This window comes from Pleurodeles waltl, chromosome 11 (assembly GCF_031143425.1).
Source record: "Pleurodeles waltl isolate 20211129_DDA chromosome 11, aPleWal1.hap1.20221129, whole genome shotgun sequence".
NCBI classification, from domain to species: domain Eukaryota; kingdom Metazoa; phylum Chordata; class Amphibia; order Caudata; family Salamandridae; genus Pleurodeles; species Pleurodeles waltl.
The window spans coordinates 738,302,633-738,317,356 of record NC_090450.1 but is presented as its reverse complement, the minus strand read 5'-3'; the positions used below and the strand labels follow the sequence as shown (position 1 = coordinate 738,317,356).

Here is a 14,724-nt window from a genome sequence, read left to right as displayed (position 1 = left end):
TAAGTTCTTTCACAGTTCCCTCTGAAATCTGGACCATGTCAGAGAGATTCCCCTGATGCTGCACCCACTGGAACTTCAGGTCCCACTGCAGAGCACACGTCAGGGGGCATGATTCACCAGCATGATGCAAGAGGCCATGAGTCCCAGCAGCCTCAGAGTAAGTCTCTATGAAATCCAGGATAGAGGCTGAAAAATCGGTATCTTAGCTTGAATATCCTGGACTCGTTGTTCAGGGGATAATCCCCACACTTCACTGTGTCCAGAACAGCTCCAGTGAAAGGGACCATCTGAGAGGAAGTCATGTGTGAATTTGGAACATTTATAGTGAACCCCAGTGAGTCCAAGAGGTCTGCCGTTGTCTGGATGTAGGAGATGACAGCCTAGGACGAGCCCGCCTTCAACAGATAATTGTTGATTGGTGCCGCTGATCTCTGTAGATGAACTGCAAACATTGACTTTTCCTTGGTGAACACCCAAGGGGTGCTGGTAAGGCCAAAGGGGAGCACGGTGAACTGATAGTGCTTGTGGACTACAGTGAACTGCAGGTAACACCTGTGGGCAGGCAGTACAGGGATGTGAATGTATGCGTCCTGCAAGTCCAACCAAACCATCCAGTCCCCTGGATAGAGGATCGGAGGAAGCATTAGCATTTGGAATATCTCCTTCTTCAGGAAGAAATTGAGAGGGTGCAGGTCTGGGACAGAACAAAGGCCTCTGTTTTTTTTGGGGGGGGCACCAGACAATAGCAGGAATTGAACCCAGACCCGAATTCTGGCATCTGCACCCTCTCTATGATTCCCTTGGCCAAGACAGCTGTCACTTCCTTGTGGAAAAGTGATGGATGACCCTCCGTCAGCCTGTCATAAGTTGGTTGCATCGGGGAAGGGGTGGTCACAAAGGTAGGGATTAGCCCCAACAGACATTCTGCAAAATCCATCACTCTGATCTTTTAGACTGCCAGAGGGGCAGGTGATTTTCAAATCTTGCCTCCCACTGGAGGCAAGAAGGCAGATGTAAGAAGGCAGACTATAAGTGCTCGGAAGCTGTGGCTGCCAGAAGTGGTGGTGGACTGGCTCCATCTATGGCTGCCCGACCCACGAAGTCTGTGGGTACCACGTTCTCGGCCAATCCCATGTCTCATTGGTCAAAGGATGAGGTGACGCCGAAGATCTCTTCAACTTCTTCTTCTTGTGGTGGTGGGACTTACCCGAATCACCCAACAACTTGAGAAGTGCAATGAGGATCTCTGACTCAACTACCGCTCTCTGGACTTTCCTCTTGATCGTCAAAGTTTTGCATGTCAAGCCGCTAGGAGCTTGAGGGAAATCTCTCCCTCAAGGCCTTTTGAGATCATGGTGCAGCAATCGGAGCAGGCCTTCAGATCTTGGTTGCGCCCGAGGCACCAAAGACATACAACATGACACCGACATTGAGCAGTGACAGGCACTGCAGGGCTGAAAGCCAGTCTTCTGAGATGACATTGTTGCTACACCAGGAGGAAAACCTCAAAAACTCTTTGCAAAAGTTGAAAGAAGTTTAGTCAAAAATTGACTAAGGGGTAGCTTATCTCCTGATCTGTGCTGACCATCGCAGTAAGAAAAGAATCATATAGGCACCGCACACAACACTTCTGGCGCGGACAACATCATGTGGAGCCGAACAACGCCACCTACCAGTGTGCAGGGGTACTGCTCACAAAAAACTTTCTGGATCCAGTCTGATGCCTGAAGATAATTGCAAGGTAAGGAATCTGCAGCTGGAAGTCTTTCAGATACACTTTATTAAGTTTCCCTGTACTTTCCCTAAAGGAGATTTCCACCCTGGTGGTGGTGATCTCCACTAACAGTTGCAAAGTTACTTTTAGTAACTTTACAGTTGTATATTTTTCTATAGGAAGAGACATGCAAGTCTACACCTAGGTGTAAATCTCTTCTTGGAAATGATGAATAGCAAAAAAGTGGCGAGTTACATCTAGATGTAAGAGTAAATCTACATGTTTGAATTTACCTTTGTAATTGGACACATGGTCCTTCTAAAGACATTTGGGCCCGTATTTATACTTTTTTTGCGCCGCATTTGCGTCGTTTTTTGACGCAAAAACGGCGCAAACTTGCAAAATGCCATTGTATTTTGTAGGTTTGCGCCGTTTTGCGTCAAAAAGCGACGCACATGCGGCGCTAAAAAAAGTATAAATACGGGCCTTGGTGCCAAATTTAGGTGCATATTTAAGAAAAATGGCACCACACTTAGTGCAGCTCTACTTTTTATGCACCCTTTACCACCCCCCTACTGCCACCATGTGTGCGCCATATTTAAAATACAGGGTAGGGGGCAATAGCGCAATTTTTTTATGATGCTATTGTTGTATTCTACAGGAGTAGCGCCAACATTTTGGTGCTACTCCTGCAGAGTACTTAGGGGCCCATTGTAAACAATGGTGTGCCTCCTTTCAACACCTGCTCTGAGCCGGCGTTAAAGGTGCCGGAAAAAATGATGTAGTGCAGAGGGTTACAAAGTGGCGCAATGTAAGCATTGCGCCACTTTGTGAGTATGGCGCTGGGATTTTGGTCTCGTTGGGTCACATTAGCATCAAATATAATGACGCTAGTGTGGCGCAAGGAAGCAGTAGGGGCTCTTAAATATGCCCCCTTGTTAACTTAGTGCAGAAACCAATGGGTATGCTTCAGAGTTAAAAACTATGCTGTGACATGGTTAAATACTTTTCCAATTGCATGTGAGCTGCAGAGTGTCACACACATCCAAACTGGAAAGGATTTTAGAAAAGAAAACTTTTCACAAACCTTAAGCCTGCCTCACGGAGGCATACATTTTTGGTGTAAAATTCTGCCTAACTTTTTCTTAGAAGATAAGACTTTGCTTCAAAACCCATAGTTTCTTGCAGGAGAATGCCCCTTTGAGGCAAAGTAGTGCAAAGGTGCACGCAGGACTCCTTTTTATTACTTTAGGAAATTTATCAATGTTGGAAAGTAAATTCCGGCACAAATTGTTAGTAAATTTCTCCCTTGGTCTGTCGATACAAAGCTCCTGTCCCCATGGTTTCTGTCATGCCACATACTGACCTCCACCAGTTTATGTTAATAAATCAACTGAGTAATTAAATCAGTTTTTTCTCTTGTATTGTTCCCTTCCCAAAGTTAAAAAGAACTAGATACTGATGTTTATTTGTAACTGTCATCGATTATATTACCTCTAACATCTATGAAGTGTTTCACCACTAGCCTTCATTTAGGATTTAGTCTGACCATAGCAACCTCAAGGAAAAGTGACGCCTATGTCGGTCTTTACCAGCGAATTCCCCTAGGCAGATATTATATAGTCGTATGCAATGTACATATGAAGCCCTGTTTCCTTGTGCAAGCCTAAACTCCGGGATGCTGGTAAGGGTTGGTGAATTTAAGTACTATTCCATGCAGCTTCTGTTGACAGAGGCTGTCATCCTGGTGTATTCAGGTGCGTGCCTTCCTCACCCAATACCTTGTTGGCGAGTTAGAGCGGGTTTAAGATGCTGCTGTTTATTGGTCCGTCATCCATACAGTTTCCATCACACATGTTCTTGAAATCCTAGTTCCAACCCCATTTTGTTGCAGGCAGCTCGCCACCTAAAAATCTGGAGTGGGTAGATATTTTTTTTAATTCACTTTAATAAAACAAGCTTAAATTTGGAAATGTCCCAAAGCAACAATTCCGCATCCGATTTAAATAAAAGTTTATAACCTTCAATAATGAGTCTCACCATGAAAGAAAAAGAAAGGACTGTCTCTCTGCAAGGCCAAGCTTCTTTAGCACATCTTACCCATAAAAGAGAAAAGAAAGCCTTTCAGGACACCTCTGTCGTGCCTTCGTGAGCAACACCATACTGACAATACCCATCCCATTCTCTCTGTTTTGGCTATAGTGGAAATCCTGTCTTAAATTGTTTGGCTCAATCTCTAATGAAGCATCCATTGTGGGTAGGTAACGGTGCCTCCCCAAAACCAACATTTCCAGGTTCAATCCCACCCATGCCCTTTAGCTCTTTTTTTCCCCCTATTCCTAAATGTCCCTGGTTCCTTAGGTTACACTCTGCCTACGGGCTAGTGAACTGGGGACTGTAGGGGTCAATTAGTTGTGACGATGTTTTGAGTAAGGCTTTCCTAAGGGCATCGGAAATCCACATTGACAAGAAGAATCAACAGTTAGCGTCATGCATGGCATATGGTTTCCGCAGGGCATAAACTTGAAAAAGCAAGATTTGCAGCTTATGCAGTGTGACTTGGGGCAGTGGACATCAGGGTTTTGGCTGGTCAACTAACGCTCTGTTTCTGGGATACACACACAGGAGCTGCCATGACATCAGTAATGGGCCTCCTCCACAGTATTTGACTTTCAGCAACACACTAAGGCCACAACAGGGTGGATGAATGAAAAGAGTACCTATCAGTATTGGCAGTGTCAATCTGTCCTCAGTATTTATCATCACCTTATAAATGAACGCAGGACTGTTTACTACATGTTAAACAACAATCACAGTGTTATCAACTTCACAACTCCATGGAGAAGAACTCACAATAAAATGGTGATCTTCGGAAATCTGTTTTCCAATGTAGTAATTGCTGCCGCAAGTGTAGCATAATTGCATTGCTGATCTGAACTGTTAATTTACATGTCCCAAAGAGTGGGTAGTATAGAATTTTATAATAATGGAGCTGAAAAAACATATTGCATTCTCATCACATAACAAGCAAGTCCACTATCTTCCAATGCAATTTGCTTTGGAAAGATGCTTTGAGGTTTTCTGCTTCCTTACAATATACATATTTTATTTATTCATATACAGAACATTTTAAGTGCTTGTAGCATAGATACTATGAACTGAATTGTCTGTACATGCGAATAGAATATGGAATTGACTGGATAATTTGCTCATCCACAGAGTTTGTGGTAGTGTCTCATGCATGTGCCGCAGAGTGCATTGCACTGCTCAGAAAGTGGCTTGCACAGATTAACTTTCTAAGGACACACGTAATTCCTGTGGCATCTCTACGGCACATGAGAACCAACTGATTAGCCCACGGTGATCTCTGTAGTCTCTGCAATAATGAGTAGTTGTGAGTAATCTACTGCAGTCTTTGAAAAGTTTAGAAACGAGCTGATTGTTTGTGTGACCTTGAGCTATCCCAATATGTGTGGTAGGAGTTTGCTTTCTGTGTGTGTGTATATATGTATATATATGTGTGTGCTTGTAGTAAAGGGACAACGAGCATCTTCTGGGTTAGGAGATACTAAGGCCCATATTTATACTTTTTTAGCGCAGTATTGTTTGGTGTTAACCAGTGTGTGGGCATAGAAGTAGTGCCAAACTTATAGACACATATAGAAACATGCTGGGCGAAGAGCGGACATGCCAACATCCAGTGTCACACAGAAGAAGTCACAGAGGCGCCGTGGGTACCCACAGAGGTAGGAAAAAGGATAGTTCTGAGGGGTAGCTTGGTGAGAATTCATTAGGATGTTTAATTTCAGGCTCATTCCACCATGGTCAAGCAAGGTGCTTAATGGAGTATACTAAGGTACAATGCAGAGAAAAGTGGAACCCTTAGATGTTAGGCAAATTACAGGCAGGAAAAGCCTAGTTTAGAGGAGTGGATGTTCAATGTGGTGAAAGGTCATTCATGGGAGTGGTGGGTTTGGGTGCATCTTTATCTGAAGTTCTGTTGAGGGGGTCGGGAAGTTTCTTTATTGTGGTTCAGTTTCAGACGGTAGTATGTAACTGCGGGTGACTCTTTGGTTTGTAATGGAGTTGTTGCAGAGATCAGATGGTGGTCGGCATACCATATAAAGTGCATGCGAGATTACAGTTTGTTAAAATGTACACATATTGCAAATCAGTAAATGCAATTTATTCTTGTATTGTTCAACTGTGCAGAATTCCAAGCTGTTCTCCCACTTCTTCTGACTCCATCCGCACATATGCAGACGTATACATTATTTTCAAATATGTCATTTGTCAGCTATCCTAAGATCTGTGCTGAAGCTGTTGATGGCTTGGAATGAAACCTGGAATTGGAACGATCAGGAGAAAGTTTCTCTCAGTGGAGAAGGAATGGTAGCGTCGGCTGAAGTGCTGTCCATCCGAGACCTGGAACTTCATATGTCAGAGCCCAGTTCTGCGCATTGCTTGTCTGATATATGACTGGCTAAGGACTCAATGATGTCAAGCAGCAAGGGCTGACTCAGGAACCGCAGATTCGGTAATTTGGAGACCTTGAAAAGGAGAGGGAGGAGAAACAAAAAAAAAAAAAAGGGACAAATGATGAAGGATTCAACAGAAGATGGGAAAACATTAGGTGGAAGAAAACGGCAGCGCGGAGGCAGTATTGTCTTAACGGACTTAAACAAATGTCTATGCGCCAGTAATTTGACATCTTGCCTTCCTAAAACCTAATCCCTGACACCTTTCTCCTCAGGGATTCCTGCTCAACAGAATATAAGATACTGCAGCTGTCCAGTGCGTTCCAGGGTATATTATACATTTTTAACATTTTAGATATTATACATATATATTAAATTTAAATGTGTTGGTGGTAGGAGAGTGCACCCCACACACCACAAGAAGATTTTTAATAACAGTCACATAATTGATGCTTTTAAAATAGAACATGGGAAAGATTCAAATAAAAATGGGTCTGATGTTTGTGCAAACTGAAGGGCCTCATTATGAACCTGGCGGTCACTACACCACTAGGTTCGCGGATGGTGGTCAGACCGCCACCAATGCGACGTTTCGAGCACCATGTTACAATCCTGGTGGTAGGTGATCAGAGATCCCGGCGGTCTGGTGGTAGGTGGCGGTCCTAATCCACCAAGGCAGTGATGCTGCAGAGTACGGCCTTGTTCTCCGCCAGCCTTTTTATGGCAGTAGCTCCGCCATGAAAAGGCTGGCAGAGAATGGGTGCAGGGAGCCCCGGTGGGGGGTGAAAGGGGGGGGGGGCTGCACTTGGCATGGACAGTGCAGAGGCCCCCCAGGCCAGCACCATTGCCTGCAGGCTACAGCACTGCTGCCGCCTCGATTACGAGCCAGGGACAATGCTGTAGCCTGTTTCCCGCTAGCAAGAAAGTTTTAACTCCGGTGGGGAGGTCACCGCATAGGTAGAGGCCACACTGTGGGGAGTTTGGCAGACAGAGTTTTCTGTCCGCCAAACTCAAAATCAAGCCCCAAATGTCACTCACCTGAATGTTTTGCCATTACACTCTAGTGTAAAGTTGATGACTCTTGAGGACCACTGCTACCGAGTCACTGCACCATAAATTTCCACAGCAATTTAAAAGCCACGAAGCAAACAGAAACACAACACAAAATTCAGGATGTTTCTGTTCTGCTCACTAATGCCTCACCACTCAGTTCCGAATTATCAGATATAGAATATGATCATGACCGCTAACTGGCATTATGTTAGCAATTCTGGGCCTCTACTATTCCCAGCACTTGGTGACAGATTTCTGAATAAGGACTATTTTGAAGATTGTAAGAGCCTAGCAGACCTTGGCTGCAGCAGCTTATATGGAGATATATATATATATATATATATATATATATATATAAATAAAAACATCGTTTACCTTTACCATGCAATGCATTTACAACAATGTCTTTACCACGCATGCCTTTACCACAAATATACCTTTACAAAGAATTTCATTTTAAAGGCAAGAATGATGAAGTACATGCGCGGTAATGGTTTTAAAGGTATTATTTTCATTTTTTTATTTTGTAAAGGCATGAATGGAAAAGTTGTATGCAAGTCAAAAGGTTTTGCAGGTGAGTACAGGTAAGTATTGAGAGAGAGAGAGAGAGAGAGAGAGAGAGAGAGAGAATGTGTGTGTGTGTGTGTAATGGTGTTTAGAGTAGGTAATGGTTATTGGGTGGTAATGGCATTTTTAGGTTTTAGGGTGGGTATGGGTTTTGGGGTGGCAAGGGTATTTTTAGGTTGTAGGGTGGGTATGGGTTTGGGGTGATAAGGGCATTTGTCGGTCTGGGCAGGTATTGGTTTTGGGGTGGAAAGGAGTTTTAATGTTTTAGGGTAGGTATGGGTTTTTGGTTGGTAAGGACATTTTGTTTAGGTTTTGGGGTGGTAAGGGTTTTTTATGTTTTAGGGTGGGTATGGGTTTGGGGTGGTAAGGGCATTTTTAGGTTGGGTATGGGTTTTGGGGTGGTAAGAGCATTTTTAGGTTTTAGGGTGGGTATGGGTTTCAGGGTGGTAAGAGGTGCTTAAGGTGGGTATCAGCTTTTAGGTGGTAAGGGAATTCTTACGGTTTAGGGTGGGTAGGGTTTGTGGATGGCAAGGTTGTGTGTGTGTGTGTGTATATATTTATATACACACACACACACACACACATACATACATACATACATACATACACATATAGGGGTTATACTTGCTACTTTACATTTTTACCATGCATAAGTCTTTACTAACCATGCCTTTACCATAAAAGTTCAGTGGTAAAGGCATTTGCGAGGTAAAAAAAAATGCTTGTAAGTGCATGTGTGGCAATGACACATCCGGTGCAATTATCACTTTGTAAAGGCATCCGTGGTTCCGTCATACTATATATGGAAAATGTCACTTACCCAGTGTACATCTGTTCATGGCATGAGTCGCTGCAGATTCACATGCTGTGCATTATCCTGCCATCTAGTGTTGGGCTCGGAGTGTTACAAGTTGTTTTTCTTCCAAGAAGTCTTTTCGAGTCACGAGACCGAGGGACTCCTCCCTTTCGGCTCCATTGCGCATGGGCGTCGACTCCATCTTAGATTGTTTTCCCCGCAGAGGGTGAGGTAGGAGTTGTGTATATTAGTAAAAGTGCCCATGCAATGGAGTGAGTCTGTATGTACATATTGTGTATAAAAAATATCATATATTTACAAATTTATAAATGTACAATTTTCATCAACTTATAACGGCTACAGGCTCCCGGGGAGGTGGGAGGGCGCATGTGAATCTGCAGCGACTCATGCCACGAACAGATGTACACTGGGTAAGTGACATTTTCCGTTCGATGGCATGTGTAGCTGCAGCTACACATGCTGTGCATAGACTAGTAAGCAGTTATCTCCCCAAAAGCGGTGGTTTAGCCTGTAGGAGTTGAAGTTGTTTGAAATAATGTTCTTAATACAGCCTGTCCTACTGTGGCTTGTTGTGTTGTTAACACATCTACACAGTAATGTTTTGTGAATGTATGAGGCGTAGACCATGTGGCTGCCTTACAGATTTCTGTCATAGGTATATTTCCTAAAAAGGCCATTGTGGCGCCTTTTTTCCTAGTGGAGTGTGCCTTTGGCGTAATAGGCAGATCTCTTTTTGCTTTAATACAGCAGGTCTGAATACACTTCACTATCCATCTGGCAATGCCTTGTTTAGACATTGGATTTCCTGCATGAGGTTTTTGAAAGGCTACAAACAATTGTTTTGTTTTGCGAAATTGTTTAGTTCTATCAATGTAATACATTAACGCTCTTTTGATGTCTAGCGTATGTAAGGCTCTTTCGGCTACTAGGTCTGGTTGTGGAAAAAAGACTGGGAGTTCCACTGTTTGGTTTAGGTGGAACGGTGATATAACTTTAGGTAAGAACTTTGGATTTGTCCGGAGAACCACATAATGTTTATGTATTTGTATAAAGGGTTCTTGTATAGTAAATGCTTGAATTTCACTTACCCTTCTAAGCGATGTGATAGCTATTAAGAAGGCTACTTTCCAGGTCAAGTATTCCATTTCACAAGAGTGCATGGGTTCAAATGGTGGACCCATGAGTCGTGTTAATACAATATTGAGGTTCCATAAGGGAACTGGTGGTGTTCTCGGGGGTATGATTCTCTTTAGACCCTCCATAAATGCTTTGATGACTGGGATTCTAAAGAGTGACGTTGAATGTGTAATCTGCAGATAGGCAGATATTGCTGTGAGATATATTTTGATAGAAGAAAAAGCTAGGTTTGATTTCTGTAAGTGTAATAAATAGCTTACGATGTTTTTCGCAGAAGCGTGTAGTGGTTGGATTTGATTATGATGGCAATAATAAACAAATCTTTTCCATTTGTTTGCGTAACAATGTCTTGTAGTAGGTTTTCTAGCTTGCTTAATGACCTCCATACATTCTTGTGTAAGGTCTAAATGTCCAAACTCTAAGACTTCAGGAGCCAGATTGCTAGATTGAGCGATGCTGGATTTGGGTGTCTGATCTGTTGCTTGTGTTGAGTTAACAGATCTGGTCTGTTTGGGAGTTTGATATGAGGTACCACTGACAGGTCTAGTAGTGTTGTGTATCATGGTTGGCGAGCCCAGGTTGGTGCTATCAGTATTAGTTTGAGTCTGTTTTGACTCAATTTGTTTACAAGATAAGGAAGGAGTGGGAAAGGGGGAAAAGCGTAGGCAAATATCCCTGATCAACTCATCCATAACGCATTGCCCTTGGACTGAGGGTGTGGATACCTGGACGCGAAGTTTTGGCATTTTGCGTTTTCTTTGTTGCAAATAGGTCTATTTCTGGTTTTCCCCAGTGTAGAAAGTAAGTTTGTAGTATCTGGGGATGAATTTTCCATTTGTGTGTTTGTTGGTGATCTCGACTGAGATTGTCGGCTAACTGTTTTTGAATCCCTGGGATGTACTGTGCTATTAGGCGAATGTGATTGTGAATCACCCAATGACAATTTTTTTGTGCTAAGAGACACAGTTGTGACGAGTGTGTCCCTCCCTGTTTGTTTAGGTAATACATTGTTGTCATGTTGTCTGTTTTGACAAGAATGTGTTTGTGGGCTATTAGCAGTTGAAATGCTTTCAATGCTAGAAACACTGCTAGCAGCTCTAGATGATTTATTTGCAGTTGTTTTTGTTGAACGTCCCATTGTCCCTGTATAATGTGCTGGTTGAGGTGTGCTCCCCACCCTATCATGGAAGCATCTGTTGTGATCACGTATTGAGGCACTGGGTCTTGGAATGGCCGCCCTTGGTTTAAATTTATAGGATTCCACCATTGAAGCGAGGAGTGTGTTTGGCGGTCTATCAACACTAGATCTTGAAGTTGACCCTGTGCTTGTGTCCATTGTGTTGCTAGACATTGTTGTAAGGGACGCATGTGTAGTCTTGCGTTTGGGACAATGGCTATGCATGAAGACATCATGCCTAGGAGTTTCATCACAAACCTCACTTGATAATGTTGGTTTGGGTGTATGTTTAGTATTACATTTTGGAAGGCTTGTACCCTTTGTGGACTTGGAGTGGCAATCCCTTTTTGTGTGTTGATTGTTGCTCCTAAGTACTGTTGTATTTGACACGGTTGTAGATGTGATTTTTGGTAGTTTATAGAGAACCCTAGTTTGTGAAGGGATTCTATAACGTATTTTGTGTGTAGAAGACACTGTTGCTGAGTGCTGGTTTTTATTAACCAATCGTCTAAGTAAGGGAATACGTGCATGTGCTGCCTCCTGATGTGAGCAGCTATTACTGCAAGGCATTTTGTGAATACTCTTGGGGCTGTTGTTACGCCAAACTGTAAGACTTTGAATTGGTAATGCACGCCTTGGATTACAAACCTCAAGTATTTCCTGTGGGAAGGATGGATGGGTATGTGGAAATAAGCATCTTTGAGATCTAATGTTGACATGTAGTCTTGTTGTTTGAGTAAGGGAATCACGTCTTGAAGTGTCATCATGTGAAAGTGATCTGATTTGATGTAAAGATTTAGTGTTCTGAGGTCTAATATGGGTCTCAGTGTTTTGTCCTTTTTTGGAATTAAGAAATACAGGGAGTAAACACCTGTTCCCTTTTGATGGTTGGGTACTAGTTCTATTGCTTCTTTTTGTAACAATGCTTGGACTTCTAGTTGTAACAGATCTAAGTGTTGTTTGGACATGTTGTGTGCTTTTGGAGGCACATCTGGTGGCAAATGTAGGAATTCTATGCAATAACCATGTTGGATAATGGCTAGAACCCACGTGTCCGTAGTTATGTGTTCCTAATTGTGGTAATAATCTGTGAGTCTTCCCCCCCCCACTGGTGTTGTGTGGTGGGGGTTTGTGATGTTGAAGTCACTGTTTAGTTTGTGGGGTTTTTGGGCTCTGTTATTTCCCTCTTGTTTTAGGGAACTGTCCACCCCTATATTGTCCTCGAAAACCTCCTCTCTGATATTGGCCCTGATATGTGGGTCTGACTTGTGAGGTGGAAGGCTCTGTGGTCTGGGCTCGAAACCCCCCTCTTAAGTGCGGCTTCCTAAAAGTGCCTCTGCTCTGTGGGGAGTAGAGCGCGCCCATGGCTTTGGCCGTGTCAGTGTCCTTCTTCAATTTGTCTATCGCTGTATCCACCTCCGGCCCAAATAGTTGTTATTCACTGTATGGCATATTTAGCACTGCTTGCTGAATTTCGGGCTTGAATCCGGAGGTTCGTAGCCATGCGTGTCTCCGAATGGTTACCGCCGTGTTTTTGTTCTGGCCGCTGTGTCTGCTGAGTCCATGGCCGACCTTATTTGGTTGTTGGAAATACTTTGGCCCTCCTCGACAACCTGTTGGGCACGTTTCTGGAACTCTTTGGGAAGGTGTTTGATGAAATGTTGCATTTCATTTCAATGTGCCCTGCCGTATCTTGCTAGAAGTGCCTGAGAATTGGCAATTCGCCATTGATTGGCTGCCTGTGCTGCCACCCTTTTGCCTGCTGCATCGAATTTCCGACTTTCTTTGTCGGGCGGTGGTGCGTCTCCACAAGTTTGTGAGTTCGCCCTTTTTCGGGCTGCTCCTACTACCACTGAGTCTGGAGTTAACTGTTGTGTGATGTACACAGGGTCAGTAGGGGGTGGTTTATATTTCTTCTCCACCCTAGGCGTGATGGCTCTGCCTTTGACTGGGTCTTGAAACACCTGTTTAGCGTGTTTTAACATGCCTGGCAGCATTGGCAAGCTTTGGTATTGGCTGTGCGTAGATGACAAGGTGTTGAACAAGAAGTCATCTTCTATGGGCTCTGCATGCAATACTACATTATGAAATGTAGCTGCCCTGGAAACCACTTGCATGTAAGCAGTACTGTCTTCAGGTGGTGAAGGCCTTGCTGGGTAGCATTCAAGACTATTGTCAGAGACCGGTGCATCATACAAATCCCATGCATCCGGGTCATCTTGACTCATCCCTGTGTGCGTTGGTGACTTCATCATTGGGGGTGTTGCTACCGGGGACAGATGTGGCAAATGTATTGGTGATTGTTGTGGAGTTTTCTCTTTTGCCACTTTTGCTTTAGGCTGCATTTCCACCTCTTGGAATGCGAGCTTCCGCTTCATTTTGATTGGAGGAAGAGTTCTGATTTTCCCCGTGTCCTTTTGGATATGGAGCCTTCTTTGGGTATGGTCCGGTTCTCCCATGCCCAGCTCTTGTTCGAATCGGTGGCCTTGTAATTGTGTGGAAAGGCCTTGTTCCTCTGTATAGGAGCTTTGTTTTGGCTCCGACGAAGAATGTTTCGGTACCAAAATTTTCTCGACAGTCTTTTTCGGCTCCGAGGAAACCTTTTTGACTTGCTGTGGGCCGAGTCCGTTCAGAACCGGAATCTCGTTGCCGATTTTTTTCGGAGCCGGTATCTCGACCGGAGTCGGATGTCTTCGGCTGCTGGGAGGCCTTTTTCGGTGCCGATGTTTGGTCACCGTGTTTTCGGGTGAAGCCATGGCCTGTTGGCGGTGGCGTCCCCTGGGCCTTCAAGATCTTCGAGTGGGCTTTCGCCGGGGCTGGTTTACTCACGGTTTGCTAAGTCTTTGGCTGCTCACTCTCGGACTCGTCCGAGTCCGAATCTGGAATGGAGAATGTCTCCTCTTCCTCGACGTCGGTGTGGCTGGCCGTTGTCGACGCCATCTGGAGTCTTCGAGCTCTTCGATCCCGCACTGTCTTCTTGGATCGAAATGCCCGACAGGCCTCGCAAGTATCCTCTTTGTGTTCGGGGGACAAACACAGATTACAGACCAAGTGTTGGTCTGTATAAGGATACTTTGCGTGGCAGTTGGGGCAGAAGCGGAAGGGGGTCCGGTCCATGAGCGTTGAAGATGGACGCGGTCAGGCCGACTAGGCCCGCCGAGGCGTGGAAACCCCGAAGGGCTGCCGGAATTTTTCTTTCTAACCCGGTACCGAGCGCAAACAATACCGTCAAATTTTCCGATGTATAACTATCTTTTCCGAACCAAAACATGGAGCATAGAGGAACACGTCCGAACCCGATGGCGGAAAGAAAACAATCTAAGATGGAGTCGACGCCCATGCGCAATGGAGCCGAAAGGGAGGAGTCCCTCGGTCTCGTGACTCGAAAATACTTCTTCGAAGAAAAACAACTTGTAACACTCCGAGCCCAACACTAGATGGCAGGATAATGCACAGCATGTGTATCTGCAGCTACACATGCCATCGAACATATTTATATATATATATATATATATATACACACACACACACACACACACAATGAAAATGTTAAAAAAGTTCAGAAAATTGTCCCTCCTCTCTTTCACTGCTTCCGGTGTCCATGTTTATCAATTACAACACATGCAGCCCCACCAAAAGCTGTAGAAGAAGAAAAGAAGAGGCATCTCCTTAGCCACTGGCCCCTCATCAGCTGTGTCAAAATGCATTGTTTCGATTTGTAAGGCAAAGGAGAGGTAGGGGCTGTGGAAGATTCCCTCTCCCTCATTAAGCTGGCTTCAGG

At 44.2% G+C, this 14,724-nt stretch overlaps 1 protein-coding gene across 1 annotated transcript in view; it reads right to left on the bottom strand.

Annotated features, from left to right (window-relative positions):
• Nucleotides 1–3,642: 3,642 nt before the first annotated feature.
• Nucleotides 3,643–14,724, bottom strand: part of LZTR1 (leucine zipper like post translational regulator 1) — a 198,798-nt gene continuing 187,716 nt past the window's right edge. The window contains exon 20 of the mRNA XM_069214442.1: nt 3,643–6,264. Within this exon, the coding sequence (XP_069070543.1) occupies nt 6,148–6,264 (117 nt within the window). The 3' untranslated portion in view covers nt 3,643–6,147. The remainder of the gene's footprint in view (nt 6,265–14,724) is intronic.